The sequence below is a fragment of the Vipera berus genome (genome assembly GCF_964194415.1).
Source record: "Vipera berus genome assembly, chromosome: 1".
Lineage (NCBI taxonomy): Eukaryota > Metazoa > Chordata > Lepidosauria > Squamata > Viperidae > Vipera > Vipera berus.
The window spans coordinates 237,198,834-237,225,462 of NC_138202.1; the positions used below are offsets into that span (position 1 = coordinate 237,198,834).

Genomic DNA, 26,629 nt, shown 5'->3' on the forward strand with positions numbered 1-26,629 from the left:
CCTTCATTTTCTCTACATTTCTTTTTCAAGAGTTTGTTTTCTTTCTCAAGGCTTGCACCTTCGCTGGCTAAGAATTTGTTTTCCTCTTCCAACTAAAATTCAGAAATTACAAGGAGCATTCATCAATCATAGAATACAAATAAGCAGACAAAAAGGAATGCTTAAACAGGATTATAAGGGAAATTAGTTACTTAAATCTCTTATCGTAGCATTTTTCCCAGCCGTCTTCTGGTGTTTTTCTTTTATTTCTTTCATTCATCTCTTCTGTATTTTTATGGAAAAACATGTGCTATTACACAATATTCATGAAAGACATGACATATTAAAAGCCACCAATGACAGCAATGTAAGACTGGTCATTACAAATGGCACAGTCCATTTAAAATGTAATGTCGGGGTGTGCAGGGAAACAGATCTTTTTGTATCTGTTCCCTATTAACTTAAGAGTTCAAAGCTTCTCCAAAAGACAGTAGTTCTAAAGCAGGCATGTCAAACTCGTGACGTCGCGCGACATATCGTGACTTTTTCCCCATTGCCGGCAATGGGGGTGCGGTTTCGTCATGATGCATCCAGCCCACGGGCCGGCAGTTTGTCATGCCTATTCTAAAGGAAGGAGGTTTTTTCCCTCGGGTGCAGAGGAAGGACTGCCCTTCTATCCCCACTCCTGCTACAGATACCCACACAAACAATACGATGGCTTACTCACCTTTGTCTCTTAGATGTTGCTTGTATTTCTGGAGTTAGTACTGCCAAAGGAAGATATTTTGAACATTGAGGGCAAACCAACTGGAGGAGGATAATTCAGTTATCCTAGTTTTCAAAGTAATTTATATACTGTATGTCTTCTCAAACCAAAATGTTGATATTTGCAGTTGGGACAAAGTATGGTGAATTAAGATTTTTAGCAGCAAGCCTTTAAAAAGGCTGATTATCTTTTTGTGCATCAAGTATGAGGTGAAAAAAATGGGTGGGCCCACTACTGTGGGCCATCCACCTGGTGAATTGAAAAAGGGGTGGGGGACACACTGAACCTTCTCCACTGCTAAAAAGGGACATGAGATAGTGAAGCGACAATGTTCATTAACTATTATCTGCTGCGTGCTTCATCCCAGTGGCCCTTAACTACAACTAATGGCCAATGCAGTTTAGCATATCGTGTGAATAGAACACACACTATTTATTTGTTTACTTATCTGCCCATCTCCAAGAGGGACTAAAGGAGCAGTAGAAATGAAATATTAAAAATATAAGCACCATATATAAATTTTAAAAGTGGCAAGTGATGTCAAAAATTAATTAAGAGAGTTTTGAGGGCTCTAACCAGCCCCACTACTGCTTTTCTGTGCACCCCAAGCAAGGCCGCAGAGCCATGTTTCCCAGTCTTTCTGGAAGGCTCTCCTTTGGATGTATTTAAATTAAAAGATATTTACACAATTCACCAAGAAAGGGCCTGAAAGAAGATGTACAAATATTTTTTAAAATATTCGGGTTCAAATGTTATTCTAAAAATTTTTCTTAAATAAGTTTTGCTTGTTCCTAGATGCTTTTGATTCCTGTTTTATTTCATTTTTATGTCATATTACCTGTCCAGTTACCTCTTTGAATCCTAAATCCTAGAGTTAGACATGCAAGTTGACAAGCAAATAAATAGAACAGAGGGTCTCTTACCTCAAAGAGGGCTTTTCCAGCGTAATGTAGGAATGTCTCCATGATGAATTCAATGTCCTACACTAAACTGATCCTAACTAAACTAAACAAATATATTAAATATAATAAAGAAATAGTGTGTGTAAACTAAACAAGTGTGATATTAAATAAGATAAATTTAACAAATAAGCAAACAAGTATTGTAAACTAAACCTAAGATATATAAATGCAGTTAAATAAAAACCAAATCTAAGCTACCAGTCCTCAATGAGTAAGGAGCAGTAATCTCTTGAGAGAATAGCTTTCATTCAGTCCACCAAAAAAATTTATTTACTTTTCCTTGGTGAGCTCGTCTGCCTGTCAGCGCTATTGTGAAGCATGACCTCAAAAGGAAATCAGCAAAGCAAGCTGACTGGCTGAACAAGTGCTACTCAAGAGTTTTATCTGTTTTTCAATACTGGGAGAAACGTAAGTACAAACTCCTGATGATGAATTTGGTGGAATCAGATGATGAACTAACAAGAGGAAATTGGAAATATAGCGCCATTGAAGAAAGCAGGTTGATCTCTGGAGAAATATGCACAATTTAGATTGAAAAAGTGGTGCAGAGGTGACTGAGCAGAACTGGAGACATGTCTGATTACAGTATGGCTCTTGCTCCACTATACCAGGAGTCAGCAACCTGAAACAGTGAAAGAGCCACTCGGAACCAGTTCCCTCACAAAAGGAAAAACTAGGAGCCGCAAAAAATGTGCGCACATGCGCAGAACAGGGTTTGACTTAAGAGTAGAGCCAAGGCGAGATATGCACCTACCCTGCATATTTGAATTGATTGGTTGAAATTTTTTAGTCCCACTTTTTTTTTTGAACTGCACATGGCAGAGGACTGGGAGCCACAGGAGACAGCTGAAGAGCCGCATGCGGCTCCGGAGCCGCGGGTTGCAGACCTGTGCGCTATACTGTACATGCCCATTTCTCTTGTAAGAACTTCAGGACAACTGCGGACCTACATTTGGTGGGTCTCGAGACATGGGTCTTCTCAATTGTGATGCCCTCCGTACAGAATATTCTTCCCAAGATTAAGTAGGCCCCATTCCTTTTGATTTTTGAAAAAGCCTTAAGAACAGATTAGGAGATCAGGACTGAGTGTGATGGCATGTGCGCCTGAAGGAGCAGTGGGGGATGAGTTTGGACAGGTCAGAGTTTTCCCAGAAAGAGACCTGGATCAAGACACTGCACAGCCCTGAGCTGGATGGGGGAGCACGAAAAGGTTCAGGGTAGGGTAGCCACACACAGAGACTCTCAGGGTACATCTAGTAGTTAGAAGGTTACAGCTTGAGTTTGGCAAGATTCTGACCATTAGGGGTAGGAAATAAAGGATTCATATAAATAAAAAATTGGGGTGCAGTTGCAGGTGTGTTGAATAGTGGGACTGTGGGGGATATGGAGTTCAGCACTTCGAAATATGGTGTTATTGTCATCAGCGAAGGCTCAAATTGATCCAACAGACTATTCTTGCTGCTTAAAATGGACATTTATAAATATATAGCATTCATTTTGTACCAAATACAGGTAGTCCTCGACTTACAAAGTTTATTTAATAACCATTACCATGGCACTGAAAAAAATCACTTATGACCATTTTTCACACTTATGATCGCTGCAGCATCCTTATGGTCATAAGATCAAAAATCATATGCTTGGCAAATTACTAAGCTTTATGATGGTTGCAGGGGGTCATGTGATTGCCTTTTACAACCTGAGAAGCAGTCAATGGGGAAGCCAGATTCACTTAAAAACCATGTCACTAACTTAACAACTGCAGTGGTTCACTTAACATCTGTGGCAAAAAGGTCATAAAATGAGGCAAAAGTCAAATTTTGGGCTCAGCTGTGGTCATAAGTCGATTTTATCTAGGTATTTCATGAAAACACTTTGGCGTCCATATTACTAGCTGTTATAAGGTGTATTCATATGACCAGCTGAATCGTGAAGATACCATTATTTAATTCATACAACATACTGAATCTTAATTATGCAGGGTGGGTTTATGCAATGATCTAAACTTGTGTTTATTAGCTAATTTGTGATATAGCATCTAGTACATATTCATTATGGTCAGACCTCATAGTAAAAATGCTGCCCAACTCATACCAAATTAGGGAAGTCTGGATGACCAATGATAGCCTAAATTGGTTTCTTTTTAAATTATTGTTATTTTTATTATTATTTTAATTCCATTTATATCCCGCCCTTCTCCGAAGACTCAGGGCGGCTTACAAGCTTAGCAGTAGCCTTCATTCTATGTATATGCCTGCTTATTAGGGCTTTCATACACCCCCCAAGCGGCATCATTACAAAGTCAGCTTAATTGCCCCCAACAATCTGGGTCCTCATTTTACCTACCTCAGAAGGATGGAAGGCTGAGTCAACCTTGAGCCTGGTGGGATGCGAACCTGCACTAATTGCAGGCAGCTGGTGTTACTTAAGGAGGCATTAGCCCACTGCTCCACCAAGGCTGAATGCAAAAAAATAGCTGAATGCAAAAAAAAATTAACAAAAATATTACAGGGTCCAAGATCTGAGTGCCGTGCAATGGTGTGAGTTCTCATTTCTTGCCCCGGCTCCTGTCAACCTAGAAAGTTAAAAGCATGCAAATACAAGTAAATAAATGTGTACCACTTCGGTGGGAAGGTAAGAGTGTTCTGTGTGCCTCAGTGTACAATCATGCTGGCCAAGTGACTATAGAAAAGTCTTCCAACAATGCTGCTTCCCTCAGCTAGGAAACAAAGATGAACACTGCCCCCTAGAGCCGGACACAACTGGACTGGGGACATCTTTACCTTTGTTTTATAAAGGGGAGAAAACTTACTACCAGGATTGAGCCCTTCTCGTCTCTCATCCCTGGACTGAGGGCAAAGTGCCTCCTTCTTCAAGCCGTGGACAGGCTGCACCTCATAAAAACTGGGAAGAATGCCTTTGGAAAACGCCTGGCTCCACTTATTAGGAGGGCTTTAAAACTGAGGGGGGAGGGCAACCAAACTTTAGGATCTAATTACAAGCAAAAACCCCTAGAAAACAAATCAAGTAATGAGTCAAGAAGGGATAGGAAGGAAGACAAACTCAAACACCAAACAGACATGAGAAGCATACACAGAGTCAGACATAAAGATCTCAAATGCCTATATACAAATGCACAAAGTTTGGGGAACAAACAGGATGAACTAGAATTATTAATACATGAAGGTAGATATGATGTAATTGGAACTACTGAAACTTGGTGGGACAAGACCTATGAGTGGAACACACTGATAGAAGGATATAAATTGTTCAAAAAACGCAGACCCCATAAAAGAGGAGATGGAGTTGCACTATATGAAAACCTTTTAGAATGCATATGGGTCAATATAAAAGAAAAAAGAATGGCATTGCCATTGGAGGCCAACCAAGCAGAAAAAAAATAGATGTACTTTTTGCTAACCAATTAACAAACATGTAGGAAACACACTCAATAGAAGAAGGGGATGACAGAGAATGAGGTGGCTGGATGGAGTTACTGAAGCAGTAGGCGTGAGCTTAAATGGACTCCAGAAGATGGTAGAGGACAGGAAGGCCTGGAGGAACGCTGTCCATAGGGTCGCGATGGGTCGGACACGACTTCGCAACTAACAACAACAACAACAAGGAAACACACTACCATAGTAATGGGAGACTTCAATTACCCTGATATCAACTGGAAGACTAATTCTGCCCGAAGTGAGAAATCGAATAGATTCCTGACCAACCTAACTGACAGCTTTGTTGTTCAAAAGGTAGAGGAGGGAACTAGAGGGATAACAATACTGGACTTAATTCTCACAAACAGAAAAGAAGCAGGGCTTTTTTTGTAAAAAAAAAAAAAAAGCCAGAATCTCACGCACAGCTTCGGCTCCAGTCAAAAGCCCTTTACAGGGTGAGGGGGGAGAAAAAAAACTGCTTTAGGGAGCTTTTAAGCCGCAGATCACATGAGCAGCATCAGCTGACAGATGCCATTGCCACGGCTTTTGAGAGGGCGCTTGTTCGGAGCTGGCATGTCTTCTGCCACCTCATCCTCCTCCGCCTCTGATGACACAGAGGCTTCCTCTGGAGCCAGAGTGACCAAGGCGGTGGCGGTGCTGCTGCTTTGGGAACGTGCCTGGTCCCTCAAAGAGATTTGCTCCAGGAGTCAGTCCTGGTCCCTGGCGGCCAACAGACGGCGGCAGTGGGGGGAGCCCCATGACCCAAGGCAGAGAAGAGGGTCTGCTTTCAGGGCCGTGGAAGTGTTTCCGGATCAACCTTCAATGCCCCCGATTTCCCTGGGCAGCTTCCTTTCACCGAGCCAGAGCTTTACTTGTGCTGGCAGCTTAGAAGGAACCGGTTCTTCTGTTCAAAAAAAAGTGCCAGAATGCCATTCTGTGTGTTCTATGACAAAAAAAGCACTGAGAAGAAGTGATAGATGGAATTGAAATTGCAGGAACCTTGGGCGAGAGCGACCATGTCATACTGGAATTCAATATAATGCAAACAGAAGCAATAGAACATAATGATATCAGAGTCTTAGATTTTAAAAGAGCTGATTTTAACAGACTCCAAGAGAACTTGGGAAAGATTCCTTGGATGAAAATCCTAAAGAGGAAAACAACTCAAGAAGCTTGGGAAACTGAAAAATATGATCATAAAAGCCCAATCCAGCACAATACCACTGAAAAAGAAAATCAAGAAATCTAACAAGAAACCAGCATGGCTGCACAAAGATCTCTCTGATAAACAGATCTGCAAACATCTCGAAACAAAGTTATAACTAGAAGTCAGCACGGGTTTGTTAAAAACAGATCATGCCAAACCTATCTTATTTCATTCTTTGATCAGGTGACTAAATTGGTGGACCAGCAGAATGCTGTTCACGTGGTATACTTGGACTTCAGCAAGGCATTCAACAAAGTAGACCACAACCTACTTTTTGGAAAGCTTGAAAACAGTGGGACAGACAGCATCACCATCAGATGGATTTTTAACTGGCTACAAACCGCATTCAAAGAGTAGTCCTTAATGGTACTACATCAACATGGATGGAAGCAAGCAACGGGGTATCACAAGGTTCTGTCCTAGGCTCAGTACTCTTGAACATCTTCATAAATAACTTAGATGAGGGAATAGAAAGGGAACGTTTTGAATTTGCAGATGACACTAAGCTGGCAGGAATAGCCAACACCCTAGATGATAGGCTCAAGATCCAGAGGGATCTTGACAGACTCGAACACTGGGCCCTATCTAACAAAATGAAATTCAATGTAGAGAAAAGTAAAGTCTTACACTTAGGCAAGAAAAACCAAAAGTACATATATAGATTGGGTGAAACAAGGCTTAATAAGTTGCATTAATAGAGGGATTCAATCCGGATCACGTGAAGTACTAATACCACTCTATAAAGTAGGGTTCTTCAAACTTGGCCCTTTTATGACTTGTGGACTTCAACTTCCAGAATTCTTCAGCCAGCCTGGCTGAGGAATTCTGGGAGTTGAAGTCCACAAGTCATAAAAGGGCCAAGTTTGAAGACCCCTGTTATAAAGCCTTAGTAAGACCACACCTAGAATACTGCAACCAATTTTGGTCTCCACACTATAAAAAAGTTGTTGAGACTCTGGAAAGAGTGCAGAAAAGAGCAACAAAGATGATTAGGGGACTGGAAGCTAAAACACATGAAGAACGGTTACAGGAACTGAGCATGGCTAGTGTAGTGAAGAGAAGGACCAGAGGAGACATGATAGCAGTGTTCCAATATTTGAGACGCTGTCACAGAGAGGTGGGGGTTAACCTATTTTCCAAAGCACCTGAAGGCCAGACAAGGAATAACAGGTGGAAACTGATCAAGGCGAGGTTCAACCTGGAAATAAGGAGAAATTTCCTGACAGTCAGAACAGTCAACCAATGGAACAGTTTGCCTTCAGATATTGTTGGTGTTTCATCACTGGAGGCTTTTAAGAAGAGACTGGATTGCCATCTATCAGAAATGGTGTAGGTACTTCTGTTTGGGCAGGGGGTTGGACTAGATGACCTACCCTTCCAACTCTGTTATTCTATTCAGTTTCATTAAGGCAAAGTAGAAATGGTTTCATTTTGTAAATCAAGGCATTGTAGCTTCTACTTGACCTTATATCCCCAGGGTTAGGGGGCAGGATGTCTTACTGCCAAAACAGAAGTGAGTTTCAACCTCCAGTCTGGTTATTTTGCACATAAAATGGAGCGGTGCTATCTTCCCTTTATGCAACTGTAGTCTGCTCTATTAGCAGCCTTGGCTGGCTGGTTGGGGCCTTGCCCCTGGAATGGGGACAGGGAGAGGCTGAAGAAGCTTCTTGGATGAGAAGCAAAATGTTTAAGGAAAAACAAAGTCCAGTTGCCTTTTGAAAAAGCATCTTTGGGATGGCCTTGAGGGAGGTTTTTTGTTTTTTCCCCCTGGGAAATATATTCCCCAGCAGGGGGAGTAAAAGGACAGCTTCAGGGAGCTGAGGTAAAATAGGAGGGTGGGGGGAAGCTGAGGAAAAACAGCTCTGAGATGGAGTGGAAACAACAAAGCTGCTGAGAGGGAAAGAGGAAAGAGTGAAATAGAGGAAGGAAGGAAGGAAGGAAGGAAGGAAGGAAGGAAGGAAGGAAGGAAGGAAGGAAGGAAGGAAGGAAGGAAGGAAGGAAGGAAGGAAGGAAGGAAGGAAGGAAGGAAGGAAGGAAGGAAGGTTGGTTGTGAGATTCCAACCCAAGGGAAGAGAGGAAGGCCTAGAGACTATCCTGGCTGCCAGGAGAGGGAGACCAGATAGGCCTCTCACTGGCCTGAGAAGACATGTTGATGAGGCAGCGGTATTGGTGAGGCGTCATTTGGCCAAAGAGGGCAGTCTCTGGGACATTTTGCTCACCATTTTAATGTTTTATATTATTGTGATGCTTAATTTGTTTTTATTTTTATCTTATTTTAATTAAAATTTATAACTTCCTCCAAGGTGTATTGGCGTGCCTGGGCCAGGTCAGATTGGTCACCTGGGAAAGGGATATGTGGGAAATAACTGGAAGTAGTGAGGAAATTGAAAAATAAAAATTTATATGCTTTTAGTATTATCATGTAATCATATTTTATATTTTATAATAATCATTTTATAATCAATTGCCTGAGTAGATGCTTTGAGTATATGGGGAAAAATACAAGCCTCAAGTGGAGAGAGGGGGAGAACAGGAGTTACCATGGGGCCCAGTGTGAGTCACCATCTAGGAATTGTTTTTAAGTACCTTCTGGTGCCTGGTACCCCTGGCAGGTGTAGAAGATGGGAGACATCTCTCCTTTAGAATTGATAGTAGGGGAGGGATCTTATTAGTATATTATTATTATTATTATTATTATTATTATTATTATTATTATTATTATTATTATTATTTATTTTATTTATTTATTTATTTTAATCCCATTTATATCCCGCCCTTGTCCGAAGACTCAGGGCGGCTTACAATTTAAGCACAAACCAATTATTATTATTATTATTATTATTATTATTATTATTATTATTATTATTATTATTATTATTATTATTATTATTATTATTAATTTTATTTGTATACCGCCCTTCTCCCGAAGGACTCAGGGCGGTGAACAGGGCAATACATATTAAAAAACAAGATACAAAAATTAAAAACGATTAAACAAAATGCCCACGAATAAGTTAAAACACATTAAAAAGTAGGTTAAAACATATTAATAAAACCCAACCCCATCCCATCAGGCCAGGCCAGCTTGTTCGGAAAGGTAGGTTTTGAGATCGCACCGGAAGGAACGGAGGTCAGGCGCCATCCGGAGCTCGACCGGAAGATGGTTCCATAAATCCGGCGCGCCCACAGAGAACGCCCTCCCCCTGGGGGCCACCAGTCGGCATTCTTTGACCGGTGGCACCCTGAGGAGGCCCTCTCTGTGGGAGCGTACTGGGCGGAGGGAAGTTGACGCTGGCCGCAGGTGCTCCCTAAGGTATTCCGGACCCATGCCATGTAGGGCTTTGTAGGTCATTACCAACACCTTGAATCTCACCCAGAAGACAACTGGAAGCCAATGCAGCTCGCGGAGCAGAGGTGTAACATGGGAGTGTCGGGAAACTCCCAACACAACTCTCGCGGCTGCATTCTGTACCAGCTGGAGCCTCCGAGTGGTCTTCAAGGTTAGCCCCATGTAGAGAGCGTTGCAGTAGTCCAGACGAGAGGTCACGAGCGCGTGAGTGACCATACGTAAGGCATCCCGGTCTAGATAGGGCCGCAACTGGCGCACCAGGCGAACCTGGGCGAAAGCCCCCCTAGTCACAGCTACTATATGATCTTCTAGAGAAAGCTGTGAATCTAGGAGGACTCCCAAGTTGCGAGCCCTATCTACGGGGGGTAATAACTCACCCCCCATAGAGAGAGATGGGATATCCTGAATATCCCGAGATGCCGATACGCACAGCCACTCGGTCTTGTCAGGGTTGAGTCAAAGCCTGTTCCTCCCCATCCAGACCCGAACCGCCTCCAGGCAGCGGGACATCACGTCGAGGGCATCACTGGGGTGGTTTGGGGTCGAAATAAAAAGCTGGGTATCATCAGCATACTGATGATACCCAACTCCAAAACCACAAATGATCTCACCCAGCGGCTTCATGTAGATGTTGAACAGGAGAAGCGAGAGGACCGACCCCTGAGGGACTCCACAAGCGAGAGGCCTCGCGGTCGACCTCTGCCCCCCTGCCAACACCGACTGCGAGCGTCCCAGGAGATAGGAGAACCACTGAAGGACCGTGCCTCCCACTCCCAATCCCCTGAGGCGCCGCAGCAAGATACCATGGTCGATGGTATCGAAAGCCGCTGAGAGGTCTAATAGGACTAGGACAGAGGGTCCTGAGCCCTCCAGAGATCATTCACCAGAGCGACCAATGCCGTCTCCGTGCTGTACCCGGGCCTGAGGCCCGATTGGTATGGGTCTAGATAATCCGCTTCATCCAGAACCAGAGGAAGCTGATGCGCCACCACACTCTCAACAACCTTCGCAAGAAAGCGAAGGTTGGAGACCGGACAAAAGTTATTTAACACAGTTTAACACAGTTGGGTCCAAGGCAGGCTTCTTGAGGAGAGGTCTCACCACCGCCTCCTTCAAGGCGGCGGGGAAACTACCCTCACTCAAAGAGGCAGATATAACCGCCTGGAACCAGCCTCGTGTCCCCTCCCGGACTGCATAAACCAGCCAAGAAGGGCACGGGTCCAATAAACATGTGGTGGAGCTCAGCCTCCCCATAATCCTGTCCACTTCCTCTGGAGTTACAGGATCGAACTCCTCCCAGATAACATTGACAAGACCACCCGTGTCCTGATCGTCCGACTCTGCCCAGTCGGAGTCCAAATCGGTCCGAATCCGAGCGATTTTATCCAACAGATGTTGACTAAACTCCTCGGCACGCCCCTGCAAGGGTTCCTCACTCACCTCCTGATTGAGGAGGGAGCGAGTCACCCTAAACAGGGCAGCCAGGCGATTATCTGCGGACGCGATAAGGGTAGCGAAGTAATTAGACCTCGCCACCCTTATCGCTGCGAGATAAGACCTAATATGGGTTCTTAGTCGCAATCGGTCGGATTCAGATCGGCTGGACCTCCAACCGCTCTCTAGGCCCTGTCTCCGACGCTTCATCTCCCGGAGCTCCGCGGAGAACCATGGAGCCCACTGGGATCTGCGCCGGGTCAGGGGCCGCAAGGGTACAACTCGGTCAAGTGCCTCCGTGGCCGTCCTTTCCCAGGCTTCCACTAAGGCATCTGCCGAGCTGTGAGCAGAGGAGGCAGGTGGGGACCCCAGCTCTGCCTGGAACCTCTCAGGGTCCATTAAGCGCCTGGGGCGGAACCATCTAGTTGGCTCAACACACCCATGGTGGGGAGTGGCAAAACGGAAGACCAGCCGCAGGAGATGATGATCGGTCCATGACAGGGGCATAACAATTGGGGAGCCCCCACCAAGATCATCTAACCACCATCCAGATAGAAAAACCAAATCCAGGGTGTGACCTCCCACATGAGTCGGTCCATGAATTACTTGCGTCAGGTCCATGGCCGTCATGGAAGCCATGAACTCCCGAGCTAACTCGGATGATCCTCCCAGGGATGGTAGATTGAAGTCACCCAAAACCATGAGTTTGGGGAACTCAATCACCAGCCCCGAGAGGATATCGAGAAGCTCAGGCAGGGCTGCTGCTGCACGACTAGGCGAAAGGTACACCAGCAGCAAGCCCAACTGCGCCCTAGGACCACACCTCAATAAGAGAGATTCACACCCGACTATCTGAAGAATGGTGGCCTCCTGCGGACATAAGGTCTCCCTCATAACCACAGCCACTCCCCCACCCCTACCCTGAGTCCGAGGCCGGTGTAGCACCCGGAAGCCTGGTGGGCAAAGATCAACCAGGGGGATACCACCCTCTGGGCCCAACCAGGTCTCCGTGATGCAAGCCAGGTCCGCATGCTCACCCTCGACCAGATCCCGGATGAGAGGAGCCTTATTAACGACGGACCTGGCGTTCAAGTAAACCAGCCGGAACTCAGGTGGCTGCACATCCTCGCTCCCGGGGCCTTGGGGTAAAGACAGAGGGTCGGTGCGCCTCACCGCTTGTAGATAGCGGGGATGCTATAATGTAAGCAAACAGGGGCAGAGATAATGTATTCTGTTTAGGCGCTTCTGATAGATTGTAACCTCCAAAGCCTAAGCCAATGGGGCCATGGGGGAGGGAATGGGGTGTCGTGATAGGATGTATAATAATATGTGATAGTGGAATTTGGGGTGTGGTTCAGTGCTTGGCTACATTGCATTGTTTGCCTTCCTGAATCCACCACGCTTTGCAAACCGTTACTTTTTAGACTTTGTTGTGAAGTCTAATAAACTTCTTTTCTATTTGTAACTCAAACAGAGTAGATTTCAATTTGTGACTATTTTTGTGTCTTAACAGATAGAAGGGCCCAATGGCCAGCAGCCCTTTCAGGGGAAGCGCTATAAAATCATTATGTCAACCTCTTGATTTTTAGGAAGCAATTATCACGGAAATGAACTCTTTTAAAAGAAACATTTTTATTGTCAGAGAATTTTACATAAGATCAAAAACCTACAGAAACTTTAACAGAAAAATAGGAAAAAGGAAAAATAGGGACAGCAAAAGACAAAAAATAAAAGGTATATAAAGAAGCTATTTCCAATCTTCTTTATAACAATTACAGACAGTTATCATCTCTGCCCTCCCAGATTGTGTATCTTGATTCCCTTCTTCCCATTAATAACCCTCTGTTAATCAGTAAATCTGGAATTCACCAGTCATTTTTATCCATTCTCAGCAAAAAAGACCATAAAGGGTTTCCAGTCTTTAATAAAGGTAGTAATGGTGTCTTCTTTAATCAAACAAGTCAGTTTAGCCATTTCTGCAGACTTGATCATCTTCACAATCCATTTTTCTATGGGTGTGTTTCTGTAGTCTTCCATCTTTTGTGCATATACAGTAATAGCATCTCTACAGTTACCATATTATAAAATCAGCTCGTCTTCTCTGGTTTTAGATAAGTGCTGTCAGCAGCATCCCTAGGATTTCACCAGCTGCTATTTGTAAGCTACTGAGATTTGTGAAAATCAACCATGGAAGAACAGAACACATAGACAATTCATTTAGGACTGCTGAGCCATTATCTGCTACAGAACTGCAGGTTCAAAGAAAGTTTGAAGTTACTGGTACAAGTAGCACTTTTTCAGCCACAATCACTGAACCATGATGGATATTCCTGGAGCTTAGAATTCTAACTCCATGCACTTTGATTAATGTGTATCTTTAATAAATACATACATATTTACAATATCCTTTGTATTGGATAATTTGTATTGTTTTTTGTATTCACAAAAGAGCACATAACTGAACTAGAGAAAAAAAGGATTATAATATTCTTAAAATTCTGCTGGAGGGTTTTTTTTGTAACATTTGTTTGCATTTAATAAACTAAGCTTGTTAACACAATGCTTTGTGGAACTCCTGGCCACAACAAAGAGGAGGGGCAATGACTCCTATTAGAAAGTTACAATTCTTCCTTAGTAATTTAAGAAAATCTATCATAGTGTACAGTATGTCCATTTTCAGTGGGGTTTTCCTATGCAATGTGCCTAGGATTTCTAGGGAGGCAGATTTGAAAACAAAAGTCCATTAACCATAAAGAGTCTCTCTCTGAATTGAATCTGATATTCATTTTTGGGTCAGACATCATGGGGGGAGGGTATCTAACCCTAACCCTAAATGACTTTTCCATTTCCAATGGGGTTTTCCCATGCAATTTGCCTAGGATTCCTAGGGAGACAGACTGGAAAGCAAAGAGGTCGCTTAGGCATAAAGAGACCCCCTGAATTGAACCTTAATGTTTGGTTTGGGCCATATGTCATAGGGGGCTTAGCCCTAAGCCTATGTGATGCAGACAGGTCCAGTAGACATAAAGTAGCCCTCTAAATTCAACTGTGATGTTGGTTTTTGGTCCCAACCTCATGAAGGCCTAACCCTAACTCTAGATGACTTTTCCATTTCTAATGGAGGTCAGAGAACATAGATGAAGATTCAAATAATGTTCAGTACATTTTGCTGAATTTCAATAAACCTAAGAAGCAGTGTCTGTGTGGTTTTATCTAACTATTTATTTAATTTCTGGTCCTTCCAGTCTCAGTTGTTTTCAGCTATGTGTATGCATGCATGGATACAAACAATAATTAGAATTGCTTGAGTGAGATGGGTGAGAAATAAGACTTCCAAAATTGAGATATTGTAGCCCTCCAAATGTGGCTGAATTACAGTAACTAGCTTCTCTCACCACTGCATTTTACTGAGCAACAACCAAAGGCTCCAAATTTTCTCCGACATGAAAAGAGGAAATAGAATTAAAATGTCACAGTAATTGCTGTTATTGAATATCTCAGTTATTTTCCTTAGAAAATTCCTTCAGTAGCAAATTCCACTACCATTCCTCATAGTAAATAAAGGGGGGAGGCATTCTCACAAGTAGACTTTTAAATGATTTTGGCCTAAAAACAGTGACCATTAAAAAAAACAACCTTGGTTAATTTTATTTGGCAAATATATCTTATAGGTAGAAATAGAAGGGATTTCATAATTATATCTTGAATTTAGCTCATTAACCAATTGTTCATCAGCCATAAAATGGGAATGTGTAGCTAGAGGATTAGGACTCATTGGTGCTGGGCAGTTAATAAATTTAAATAAATAACAAGATGGAAAATTTCAAGGTCCTTTCATCAGTCTAAATAGCTAATTTCTGGTCCTTCCAGTCTCAGTACAGTAATGTTGTCTAGCATGGAGGTCCCCAACCTTTTGGGCACCAGGGACTGGTTATGTGGAGAGAGGTTTTTCCACAGACCGGAGGGGACGTGGTTTTGTATACTGCCTGCCTCCTGCGGATGGGACTTTCCTTGTCTGTGTGGACCGATTGCTGGCTGCTGTGGCCCAGTGGTTGAGGACCCCTGGCCTAGCAATTGGGTGGATGGGGGTAATATATATTATGCATAAGGTAAAGGTAAAGGTTCCCCTGCACATGTGTGCTAGTCGTTTCCAACTCTAGGGGCTGGTGCTCATCTCCATTTCAAACCCGAAGAGCCAGCGCTTGTCCGAGGACGTCTCCGTGGTCATGTGGCCGGCATGACTAGACGCCAAAGGTGCACGGAACACTGTTATCTTCCCACCGTAGTGGTCCCTATTTTTCTACTTGCATTTTTATGTGCTTTCGAACTGCTAGGTTGGCAGAAGCTAGGACGAGTAACAGGCGCTCACTGTTACGCGGCACTCGGGATTCGACCCGCCAAACTGCTGACCTTCTGATCGACAAACTCAGCGTCCTAACCCACTGAGCCACCACATCCCTTATATTATGCATACATTATACTAACATTGTGGTTGCCATCGTATTTTGCAAATAGCTTATTGTTGCCTACTGTCTATGTGTTTTAAGTGTGACACATAAAACCGATCACTTTGATATCTGAGACAAATCCCACCATTTGCAATTACTGCCCAGTATTAACATACTAATCTGGACCTAGAAGGGACAGACCTGTTCCATTGTTGGCAGAAAAACAATTAATGAGATGCAGATGTGATGCTTTTAGTTATACAGAATTCTACAATTTAGCCATATGCTAAATGTTCCATGTACTATTCCTGTTCCTCTCTCCTTTTCTAATTTGTTTAAACAGGTGGCTTTGTCAAGCAAGAATATAGTGAAATTTTGCCTGGTTTACAGACATTGTGTAGCATTATGCACAATTGACATTTAAAGGGGAAAAGACTATTTTGAACACAAGTGATCTCTGCGTTGGCTCAAGGAAAAAATGGGCCAAACTTTTTAAAGGAGTTGCTGGCAAGTGCATCTGGTGTACTTGCATTCCCTCTAAACTGTATGTGGTGTCATTTTCATGTAATTTGGCATTAGGGATGTTGTTGTTGTTGTTGTTGTTATTATTATTATTATTATTATTATTATTATTATTATTATTATTATTATTATTATTATTAATCATTGGCGTTTTTCTCTTTCGCGAGTGGTGCATCAGAATTTCATTTTAATATGTGACATGTATACAGCAAAATGACAATAAAGGTTGTTCAATTCAATTCTTACAGGCTTATTTAATAAAGCTGCGTAGCAGCCACAAGGTGGTGCTAGATAAGCATTCTGCTGATGAAGAGCCTTGTGCTGCTCTTGACAAGGATTGAACAAATGAAAAAAGCAAAAAAGGTACTGACCCAGGGTTGAATGGTGTTCAGGTCTGGATTAGTAGGATCAAACTTCAGTTCAAACTTGACAAGGCAGAGGCTGTGAGGTTCTCCTAGAATGGCTATGTTTTCACCTTTGGTATCAGATGGGGTTGCATTTCTCCATTCAAGATTATTGAGCATCTTGGGGGTTCTCCTGCTTGACGAACAGGTAGCAACTCTGGCCACAAGGTCCTTTGAATTGAATGGGTTCATCTTGTGTGCCAGTTTATTTATTTATTTATTTATTAATGGGATTTATATCCCGCCCTATCTCCCGAGGGACTCAGGGCGGCTAACAACATCAAAACTTAAAGGTCTCTGTACAGTAAATTAAAAAATAAAATTTGAAATAAATTAAAATAAATTAAAGAATAAAGTTAGAATTGTAAATATAATTAAAATCCCTGTCAGTCTAGGTCAGCCAGGTGGAAAAGGAGTGTTTTGAGGCCGCGGCGAAAGGACTGGAGATCTTGGGCCATCCGAAGCTCAGGGGGGAGCTGGTTCCACAGGGCTGCCGCTTCCACAGAGAAGGCTCTTCCCCTGGGGGTCGCACCCCTTCCTTAACCAGGAGACTCTTCAGACAATTACTCATGCCTTAGTCATCTCATGACTGGATTGTTGCAATGTGCTGCACATGGGACTGCATTTGAACCATTTGGAGGTGGTTCAAAATAAAGTAGCATGAACAATAACAGATGCTTCTTGGTATACGCATATGTCACCCCTGCTACACAACTTGTATTAGTTGCTAGTTGGCTACAAGGAGTAAAGCAAGGTGCTGGTTTTACCTTCATGCTATAGGGCCTGCATATCTGAAGGACCTCCTATCTGTTTCTGCCTGCCCAATACATTCTGCAGAGTGGATATAGTCCAGATCTGTTCATTAAACATTGTCTTATGGGACCAAGGAAGTGTGACTTTGCCCCCTGGAACTTTGCATCCCCTCCAAGATACAGAGGGCACCATTCTCCTGGGGTTCCAAAAGGCCTTTAAGACCTACTTTTGTCTCAAGTCTGAGGTTAATTTGTTTATGGAGGCCCTATTGTGATTTTCTGTTATCGTTATGGTTGTTTGGGTTATCTATGTTGCTCTATGATTTTAAACTTTTTTTATTGTTAAATAAATTGCATTTTGATTTTTAAGCAAGTGGGTTAGGATGCTGAGCTTGTCGATCAGAAGGTCGGCAGTATGGCAGGTCGAATCCCGAGTGCCGCATAACAGAGTGAGCGCCTGTTACTCGTCCCAGCTTCTGCCAACCCAGCAGTTCGAAAGCACGTAAAAATGCAAGTAGAAAAATAGGGACCACTACGGTGGGAAGGTAACAGTGTTCCGTGTGCCTTTGGCATCTAGTCATGCCGGTCACATGACCACGGAGACGTCCTCGGACAAGCGCTGGCTCTTCAGCTTTGAAACGGAGATGAGCACCAGCCCCTAGAGTTGGAAACGACTAGCACGCATGTGCGGGGGAACCTTTACCTTTAAGACTACTGGAATGAGTAGCTATCAGAAATTTGAACATGAAGGAAGGAAGGAAGGAAGGAAGGAAGGAAGGAAGGAAGGAAGGAAGGAAGGAAGGAAGGAAGGAAGGAAGGAAGGAAGGAAGGAAGGAAGGAAGTTAGTTCACCAAGGGATGGATTGGTGTGAATGACTTTCAGCAGTGGTTTAAAAAAACGACTTCAGGTTTAGTCCAATATTTTCCTTTCCTATTCTAGCTGGAGAGAGTATGCCTGGGTTGAGAGTTCCTAGTGTGCCGGAAAGTTCACCGAGTCAAAACTTGCTGCAGGACCTGTGACCTATAAATTAAGTTGGTAGTACCTTGTAAAAAATGTTGAAGATCTTTTTCTCCTGCTGTCCTTCATGTTTCACTCAAATGGAGTAGAAAATTCTGAACTAGGTTTGGATCATATCTACTGGGGAAGTAACACACTGAGCTTCCTAAAAGTTCACTAGGCAAGATTTGATACACAGGGCAATTGTAGAAAGCATTTGAGAAGGCATGTCAAGTGATCTTATAGATCTGGATTGTCATTGTGTATCTGTAACCAGTTCACGTGTGAGTGAAAGGAGCTGCACAACCTGAGAAGTTCCTTTAGAAAGCTTATGAACTGCTACTCCTATTGGAGCACAAAGATCTTCTGGGACTGTTGAGAGCCGTAAGGATTAGTTAGTGAATATGCTTCACCAAAAGAGACTGGAAGTGTGACCAACCATTCCAAGATTGTCTTCCCCCATGAGTGGAAATTAGTTTTCCACACAACTCTTTCAAGAAGTACTGAAGCCATGTGTTTTTAATATAAAGCTTGTTTTTAGCGATTCCCAAAGCATCATGTGGCTTCAGCACTTCATTGGGCAGTCCGTTTGCAAATATGAGCTCTGATACAGATTCAGATTAAAGACAAAAATTAGGAATAGAACTCATTAACTGGGGACTGCCTGTACTCACAACCTCACAAAACACCTGATGCATAAACACCCGACACTTAAAATATTTTGTCAGTATTCATTCAAGTAAATGGGTTGCATTCCTGCCCTTTTTAGATTTGCATTTACTGCCATTATGAAAAGAAATTGTGCTTCACTGAAAAAGTCTGACCAATCCATATTACGTGAAATTTGTAAGCAAAATTTCTCCCAACTTTGATCCTCTGATAGCTCTCCTCCTATCATGCAACTCACACACAAAAGGGAACATCCAGCATTTTAGGAGGCATCTTCATCTCTCCTGGACTAGTTGATTGGCTTTCTTTTGGGAAAATAGTCATAAATTACGATATAATAGCAGAGCTGGAGGAATACAAGTCCAGAGTCGTTCAACAGTGAGATGGCAGCATAGTGCTTATAAGTGGCCAAGTGAAATGCTTCAGAAAGGCAAGGCTGGTGCTTTTCTATTCGAGGATGGTGACCACAGAGCTGGCTTTATTGAATAGAATATTTGAAGTGAACTGTGAGCTGACAAAACAGGATTATTTTTCTGGCTTGTTTGACAGATACCCATTTAGGAAGTAGCTCCACCCCATCAATCAGCAATCAACAATAGCAAAAAGTTGTGCTTTTGGATACTAAGAATTGAGGTACTTCCATCACTCCAGGGAGGGATGAAAATGATCCTTTGAGTAGGACAGCCTTCAGAACAAACAGCAACTCTTGATGCTGTGGAATATTGAGAATTGTGCTCAATCCAAGAGCTTTCAATCTCAATATGTGGGACTTTCTGCACCTTCAGAGGAAAAGTTTTTAAAAACGTATTGTCTTCTGGAAGTGTTTTATATATCCCCAACCAACGGGAAATATGCAAAGCCAAATTTAATTTTCTCCATATGCCTACATTTAAAAAAAATCAATGTACTTTGGTGTGCTTTGTCAAATTACTTCCAATCATAGCCCACCAACCGTCTTTTTAACCTTTAGGATTTATCATACTCAATTTTACTTTTCATTCAAGTGAGCACAACCACCTAGGGTAGTTTGCAGTTTACACCTAAAATATATGAACCCTTTTTCCATATTGCAAATTCCAAACGTGGAAATGATCATTAATATCTCAACAGCTTGATACAGTTCAAGTGCTTAACTAGGCCCTAAAGTGACAGGGACTTCCAAGGGCAATCAATGCAAATCACCTTCAGTGAAGGCCACTTGCTGGAAAGCTAGCGGGCTCTCTCTCTTGACGATTGATTACTGCAATAAGACTTCTGGACTAGATGAACCAGGATTCCTAGTCCAGCAAGGAATTGCTCATGTTTACCATGAGCAACATGGTTTTGAAACATCTTACCTGGAAAATAAAGAGCCATGAAGGTAAAGTAGTTCTAGACTTAAAATTTATTGAAGATAAACTAGACGACCAAGTGTTGGCTTACAAAATTTAGTTTTTGCATTAACCCAACAGAAGTATACGATCACATATGCAATGAAAAGCAAAACTATCAATGTATGTGAATAGCCTGAAAGTGTTGACCAGATTAGTAAAAACCAAAGGCAGCTATTTGATATAGGCAAGTAATTGCTAATTATCAGCTCCAATGACAGCATAATTTATCTTCAGTCTGTGCAAAGCTGTCTGAGTTTGGTATTTTAAGATCAAAGTCCTGGCAGACTTCTGTCCAAAAATATTTTTGGGTGCAGCTCATAGGACTTAATCATGACTTGCTGGTAATATTTTCATTGTAGCAGCTTTACCTTCAATGTTTCTCAGTAAGGGAACTTTTTTGGTCAGTCTTTTTAGATTAAAAGAGAAAACCACTGAACAAAGCAGCAATAACCTCATCTCCTCATTTGAGATTGATAGCAACAGTTAAAACAACTTCCTGAAATAACTATTTTCTCCCATCTTTATTTCAGTCTAAGGCTTTAATGGTTTGAAAAATTGTTTTCTTGAATATAATACTGTCATTACCCTCCTTTTTGCCGTTACAAAACAGTTCGAAAGAAACCAAGTTATGTTAAAGACAGAAAAACAAGCTTGTTATTCTGCATTGTACACAGCTTGTATTTTAAAAGGCTGTATGGGTAAAAACAGCCATCAGTTTGTTAACTGTTTTAATATAAAATTCTATTGTCCCTTACTTATGAAGCCCCAACAAAAGCTACAGGATTTTATTGACCACATCCCCACAGGACACCACAAATCAAATTGAAATTCTGAAGCTGAAATGGTGCATAACAATGTCTTCTGCTAATGACACTATTAAATACCAAATCCATTATAAGGAAATGGCATCATCAATGGACTCCATTCACTGTAGGACTTAAGCCACCAACTTTGGCATAATATCTAGAACCTGAATATATACTCTGAACACAATATTGCTTTTAAACAAAACTTTAGATGTTTAACTGGTCATGATTTTTTTTCCAAGGATGCAATTCCATTTTAGAATTACAGTACTGAAGATGAAATATAATTAATTTGGAAAATATTTGAGTCTCTCAACTTTCATATAAAGCAAGAAAAAAGCATTTGATCTTTTAGTTGATTTAACACTCATTAACTTGCAGCAGTTAGCTTGAGAAATATTCTATCAGAGGTAAATTTCTGTATCATAACCTTCAACATAACATAATGCTCTAATCAAAATTCCATTTAAAATTATCCAATATTAACCTATACTAATAGCATGGAAACACAGAAGTTACTGCCTACGTGTACTTTTGAATATTAAACATAGAAAACTGAATCTACAAGCTATTTTGTAGCTTCAATATACTTGTGATGTGACTCGACTACAATTCATAGTTGGCACAAAATTAAGATCACACTTAAGACTTTGCTTGCAATCTTATGTTCCCCCCAAACCAATAAAGTATCTTTTATTTTCAGCAACTTACAACTCTGCAAAGCACATTTTAAAATATCAAAGTGTATCTAATAGCCCCAAAGAACACAGAGACTTTGCATTAAACTTTTGATTTTAATGGTCTCAAAATGTGTGACAGATTTTGGTCAAGTTGTTTCCATTTAAAAAAGATTACTGATTTTAAAAACTAATAACTTAGAAACTGCCACGAAACAAAATGGTCCACAAACATTCCTTTCCTTCTGAAGCTTTTACGATGCATTGTAATTATTAACCAGTCTTTTACTATTAAACTTAAATGGCCAATTGAGACAAACAGTTCTGAGACCATGCTTCCACCACTGATTAAGACTGAGGTGGCAGTTGTACAGAATTTTCATTTAGCCTTCTGAGCCTTCTGGGCAGACTTTGTGACCTTGCCAGCACCAGCTGCTTTTTTATCAACAGCCTTGATGACACCAACAGCAACTGTCTGTCTCATGTCACGCACAGCAAAGCGACCTAATCGGGAGAAAAACGGGATTAGAACTTTCAAAGTACAGGAATACAGATCCACTAATTACTTATTTCCTTTTCCCAATTGAGATCCTCCAATACCAGCTGTAAATTATGTTGTAATTAACTTGGTATTTTTCACAGCAGTCCAGCCCAATACTTCTGATTAAAATCACTTAGTCTTACAGCGCCATCAACACAATCCAACTCCTTCAGTGGGCAGACATTGCAACATTTTCTCCTCTAAGCAGAAAGTAATTATATGAAGTTTCTTGAATAGTGAAAAGTCTTTACAACAGACTGAAGAGGGAGGGATAGCATCCATCATTTGCAAATGTATGAATTAAGAATATATTTTTAGTGATTTGTCATCAACATGGTGTAAGGACATAAATTACAGGTAGTCCTTGACTTACAACAATTGAGTTCAACATTTCTGTTACTAAGCAACAGTTGAGTTTTGCTCCATTTTATGACCCTTCTTGCCAGTTAAGGGAATCACTGCAGTCAAATTAGTAACAGTTGAGTCTGGTGTTCCCAAATTTTGTTAGGTCACAAAAAGTGAGATCACATGACCCCAGGACATAAATGCATGCCAGTTGCCAAGTGTCTGAATTTTGATCAGGTAGCCATAGACTGCCTGAAAAAGATTTGGTATGCTACATGTAACATCCACCACCGCAAGATCATGTAAACTAAAGTTTCATTATACTTTGATGTGACAGTAAAAATATCAATACAACTATGGTAGATAATTCTAAAAATACTTACCCAGAGGAGGATAGTCAGAAAAGCTCTCAACACACATAGGCTTGCCTGGAATCATGTCAACTATGGCAGCATCTCCAGACTTGAGGAACTTTGGACAATCTTCCAACTTCTTACCAGAACGACGATCAATTTTTTCCTTCAGCTCGGCAAACTTGCAAGCAATATGAGCAGTATGACAATCTAGAACAGGGGCATAGCCAGCATTGATTTGGCCTGGGTGGTTCAGGATGATAACCTATGGGAATAGATTTGAATGAATCTGTGCTCACACTGTCCTAACTCTGGAGTTTGCAATCGCTGACACAATAAAACCTCTGCCAAGTTACCTGTGCTGTGAATCCAGCAGCTTCCATTGGTGGATCATTTTTGCTATCTCCAGCAACATTACCACGACGGACATCTTTTACAGATACATTCTTTACATTGAAGCCAACATTGTCACCAGGCAGAGCTTCACTTAGGGCCTCATGATGCATCTCAACAGATTTTACTTCAGTTGTAACATTAACTGGAGCAAATGTCACCACCATGCCTGGTTTCAGAATGCCAGTTTCCACACGACCGACTGGAACGGTACCAATCCCTTAAATAAAGAAATGCAGATTTGTAAATATACATCCCTAAATAACTTTTTTCAAATAGTTATTTACTGTATTGCTATTGCAATACTTACCACCAATTTTGTAGACATCCTGAAGTGGCAGGCGTAGAGGTTTGTCGGTTGGACGAGTTGGTGGCAAGATAGAGTCCAGAGCTTCCAGCAGTGTAGTTCCACTAGCACTACCATCTTTACGAGTCACCTTCCACCCTTTGAACCAGGGCATCTACAATTAAGAAAAAAACCACAGCAATTCATTCTCTGCAATGGTGACTGCAGACACCCCCCCCCGTCAATAATTACTTACATTAGAGCTAGGTTCCAACATGTTATCTCCATTCCAGCCTGAAATTGGCACAAAGGCCACTGTATCTGGATTGTAGCCGATTTTCTTTATGTACGTGCTGACTTCTTTGACAATTTCCTCATATCTCTTCTGGCTGTAAGGTGGCTCAGTGGAATCCATCTTGTTGACTCCAACAATGAGCTGTTTTACACCCAGAGTATAGGCCAGAAGGGCATGCTCACGGGTTTGTCCATTCTTGGAAATACCTGCTTCAAATTCACCAACACCAGCAGCCACAATTAGGACAGCACAGTCAGCCTTTGGAAGAGGCAGGAAAAGGGCATTATTAACTCCAATGCTTCTTAATGCACAATATTACTTATTACTATTTTATCTGACAAACTTCACATTTGATCTCACCTGAGATGTACCAGTAATCATATTTTTGATGAAATCTCTGTGTCCAGGAGCATCAATGATAGTGACATAATACTTGCTGGTTTCAAATTTCCAGAGTGAAATATCAATAGTGATACCACGTTCACGTTCTGCCTTCAGCTTATCCAATACCCATGCATACTTGAAGGAGCCTTTACCCATCTAAGAAAAAAAGTTTTTTTTACCCAAAGCACAAAATAAATGTTGCAAGTCTGCTGTTGCTTTTTTAAAAAGTGTGCACTAATGCTCTGAAATATAATCTGCAAACTATGTTTAGAAGGTCAAGCAACTGGCACAACTAGTGAAGAATTCCAATAATCTCTCACTTACTTAACCCCTTGACAAGGCTAATCCAACTCCTTGCATCTGCCAATACAATTTGTTTAAAGATATCCAGTTAAATGCATACCTTTTCCAATCAACTTAGAACCTTATTACATTCGCTGAATACAATGTTAAATGCATACCTTTTCCAATCAACTTATAACCTTATTACATTCGCTGAATACAATGATATATCTATATAACAATTACCTTTCTAGTTACACTTGTCCCATACACTTGTTCATTAAGATAAAATGCCAAATAAGGTTTCATCAGCAAAACTAAAATAAAGCAAATTACTTTGTAGTAATTCAAGCACCTCACATAAAACCGAAATAAATCAACAATTCTTCAGGCCACAAACTCACCTCAGCAGCTTCCTTCTCAAACTTCTCAATGGTCCTCTTGTCAATCCCACCACATTTGTAAATCAGATGACCAGTGGTGGTGGACTTGCCAGAATCGACGTGTCCGATGACAACAATGTTGATGTGGGTCTTTTCTTTTCCCATGGTGTGTGGTTAAGATAAGGCTTTTCCGTCGGCTTTAATAAAGATCCTTTACGGGACAAAGTACACAAGGCCAAAAACAAAATAAAATTAAACACTTTTCCAATCCGAGAGAGAAAAATTCAAGTTTAATTCTTTGGCACGAAGTAATCCAGCGCACGGAAGGGTGGCTAGGGACCTTAGTCCCATTTTCCGGGGCTCCAAGAGCGAGACTAGGCCCAAGCCTGCCTCGAGCTCTTCGGCTCCACCCTCTTTCAGGGCGGCGAGGGTCACGGTGACAACCGGGCCTCGACTCGGGAAGGCTCCAGCGCTTCTAGGCCGCCGCCAGGGGCATCCCAGGCCTGAGGAGGAAGGCGAAGGACGAGCGGCTCCTTTGTGTCAGGCGCCAAGCGAGCACGAGCCGCGGAGGAAGGAGGGGGGAGGGGGAGACACTTGTTGGCGCCGCCCCGCGTCCTCCATTTTGTGACGGTAGCGGCTGCCGCCGCCGCCACTGAGAGCGGCCATTTTTTTGTGTGAAGCGGAAAGCGGGCAGCGGGATGCCAGTCGAAGAACCTCTCCCGCCTCGAGGCCGCCGGGCGAAGCTGAAGGAGGAGCGGGGGTGCCTTTTAACAGCGGAGGTGCCACGAGTGCCGTCGCCCCGTTCCGCCGGAACCACGCTTCGCGCCCAAGACCCACAGATGCTCCCTATCTTTCCCTCATAACCCCGACGCTCGACCTTAAAAGGCATGAACGGGCCCGTCGAGATTTCTACCGAAACCCTCGCGACTCTCTCGACCTGTCTCGCCTATTCGGGGAGAGGGGGGGAAGGGAGGGAGGGAGGGGCGACCTAGGGACACGCGCGAATCCCACGTCCCGTTTCTCCTCCTCTTCCTCCCCCCCACCCTTCGCAGCCGAAGCGTGGCTGCGCCTTCCGTCTCCCGAACCCCTCCGCGGGCTTCGAGAACGGCTTTGTCTCGGGCCAGCAGCACGTGCGCCTCAACCGGCCCTCAAAAGCCTTCCTCGCCCCCAGGCCTTAGACGCGGCTAGGCCGCGCGCACGCGCGTCGAGCCCTACTCACCTCCGAAGCAGCGGCAAACCCGTAGCGAAAAAGACCGACGGGGTGAGCGGCGTCCTTTATATAGCTTGAGCAAGGAGGGCGGTGGCCAGAGGGACACGTCACGCTCCCAGCGTTCCATCCGCTGGCTCTGACTCGCTTTCCCCCCCCCACCCCACGTGTGCGCGCGCGCGCACAGGAGAACGACGTTCCGGGGAGGAGGAGGAGGGGGGGGGCGAATGCCGCCCCCTTCCTTTTCCATCGTGGCAAATGCTCGTCTTTGGCTCGCGAGCCCGACGGCGCAGCCTCGGCCTCTCCCGCTCTTTCTCCCGCCCTCCGAGAGAAACGGCGCTTGGTCCTCCCGAGAGCCTTTGGAGACTGTCTCTTTAAT

General features: G+C 42.8%; 1 protein-coding gene across 1 annotated transcript; it reads right to left on the reverse strand.

Annotated features, from left to right (window-relative positions):
* Positions 1–21,884: 21,884 nt before the first annotated feature.
* EEF1A1 (eukaryotic translation elongation factor 1 alpha 1) lies at positions 21,885–26,428 on the reverse strand. The gene is made up of 8 exons (XM_081332576.1): positions 26,263–26,428; positions 25,065–25,254; positions 24,355–24,534; positions 23,956–24,252; positions 23,724–23,874; positions 23,377–23,633; positions 23,051–23,285; positions 21,885–22,285 (listed from the first exon to the last, which is right to left on the reverse strand). Exons 2-8 carry the CDS (start codon positions 25,206–25,208, stop codon positions 22,161–22,163), a joined length of 1,389 nt encoding a protein of 462 aa, XP_081188702.1. The 5' UTR covers positions 25,209–25,254; positions 26,263–26,428; the 3' UTR covers positions 21,885–22,160.
* Between the last annotated feature and the right edge of the window lie 201 nt (positions 26,429–26,629).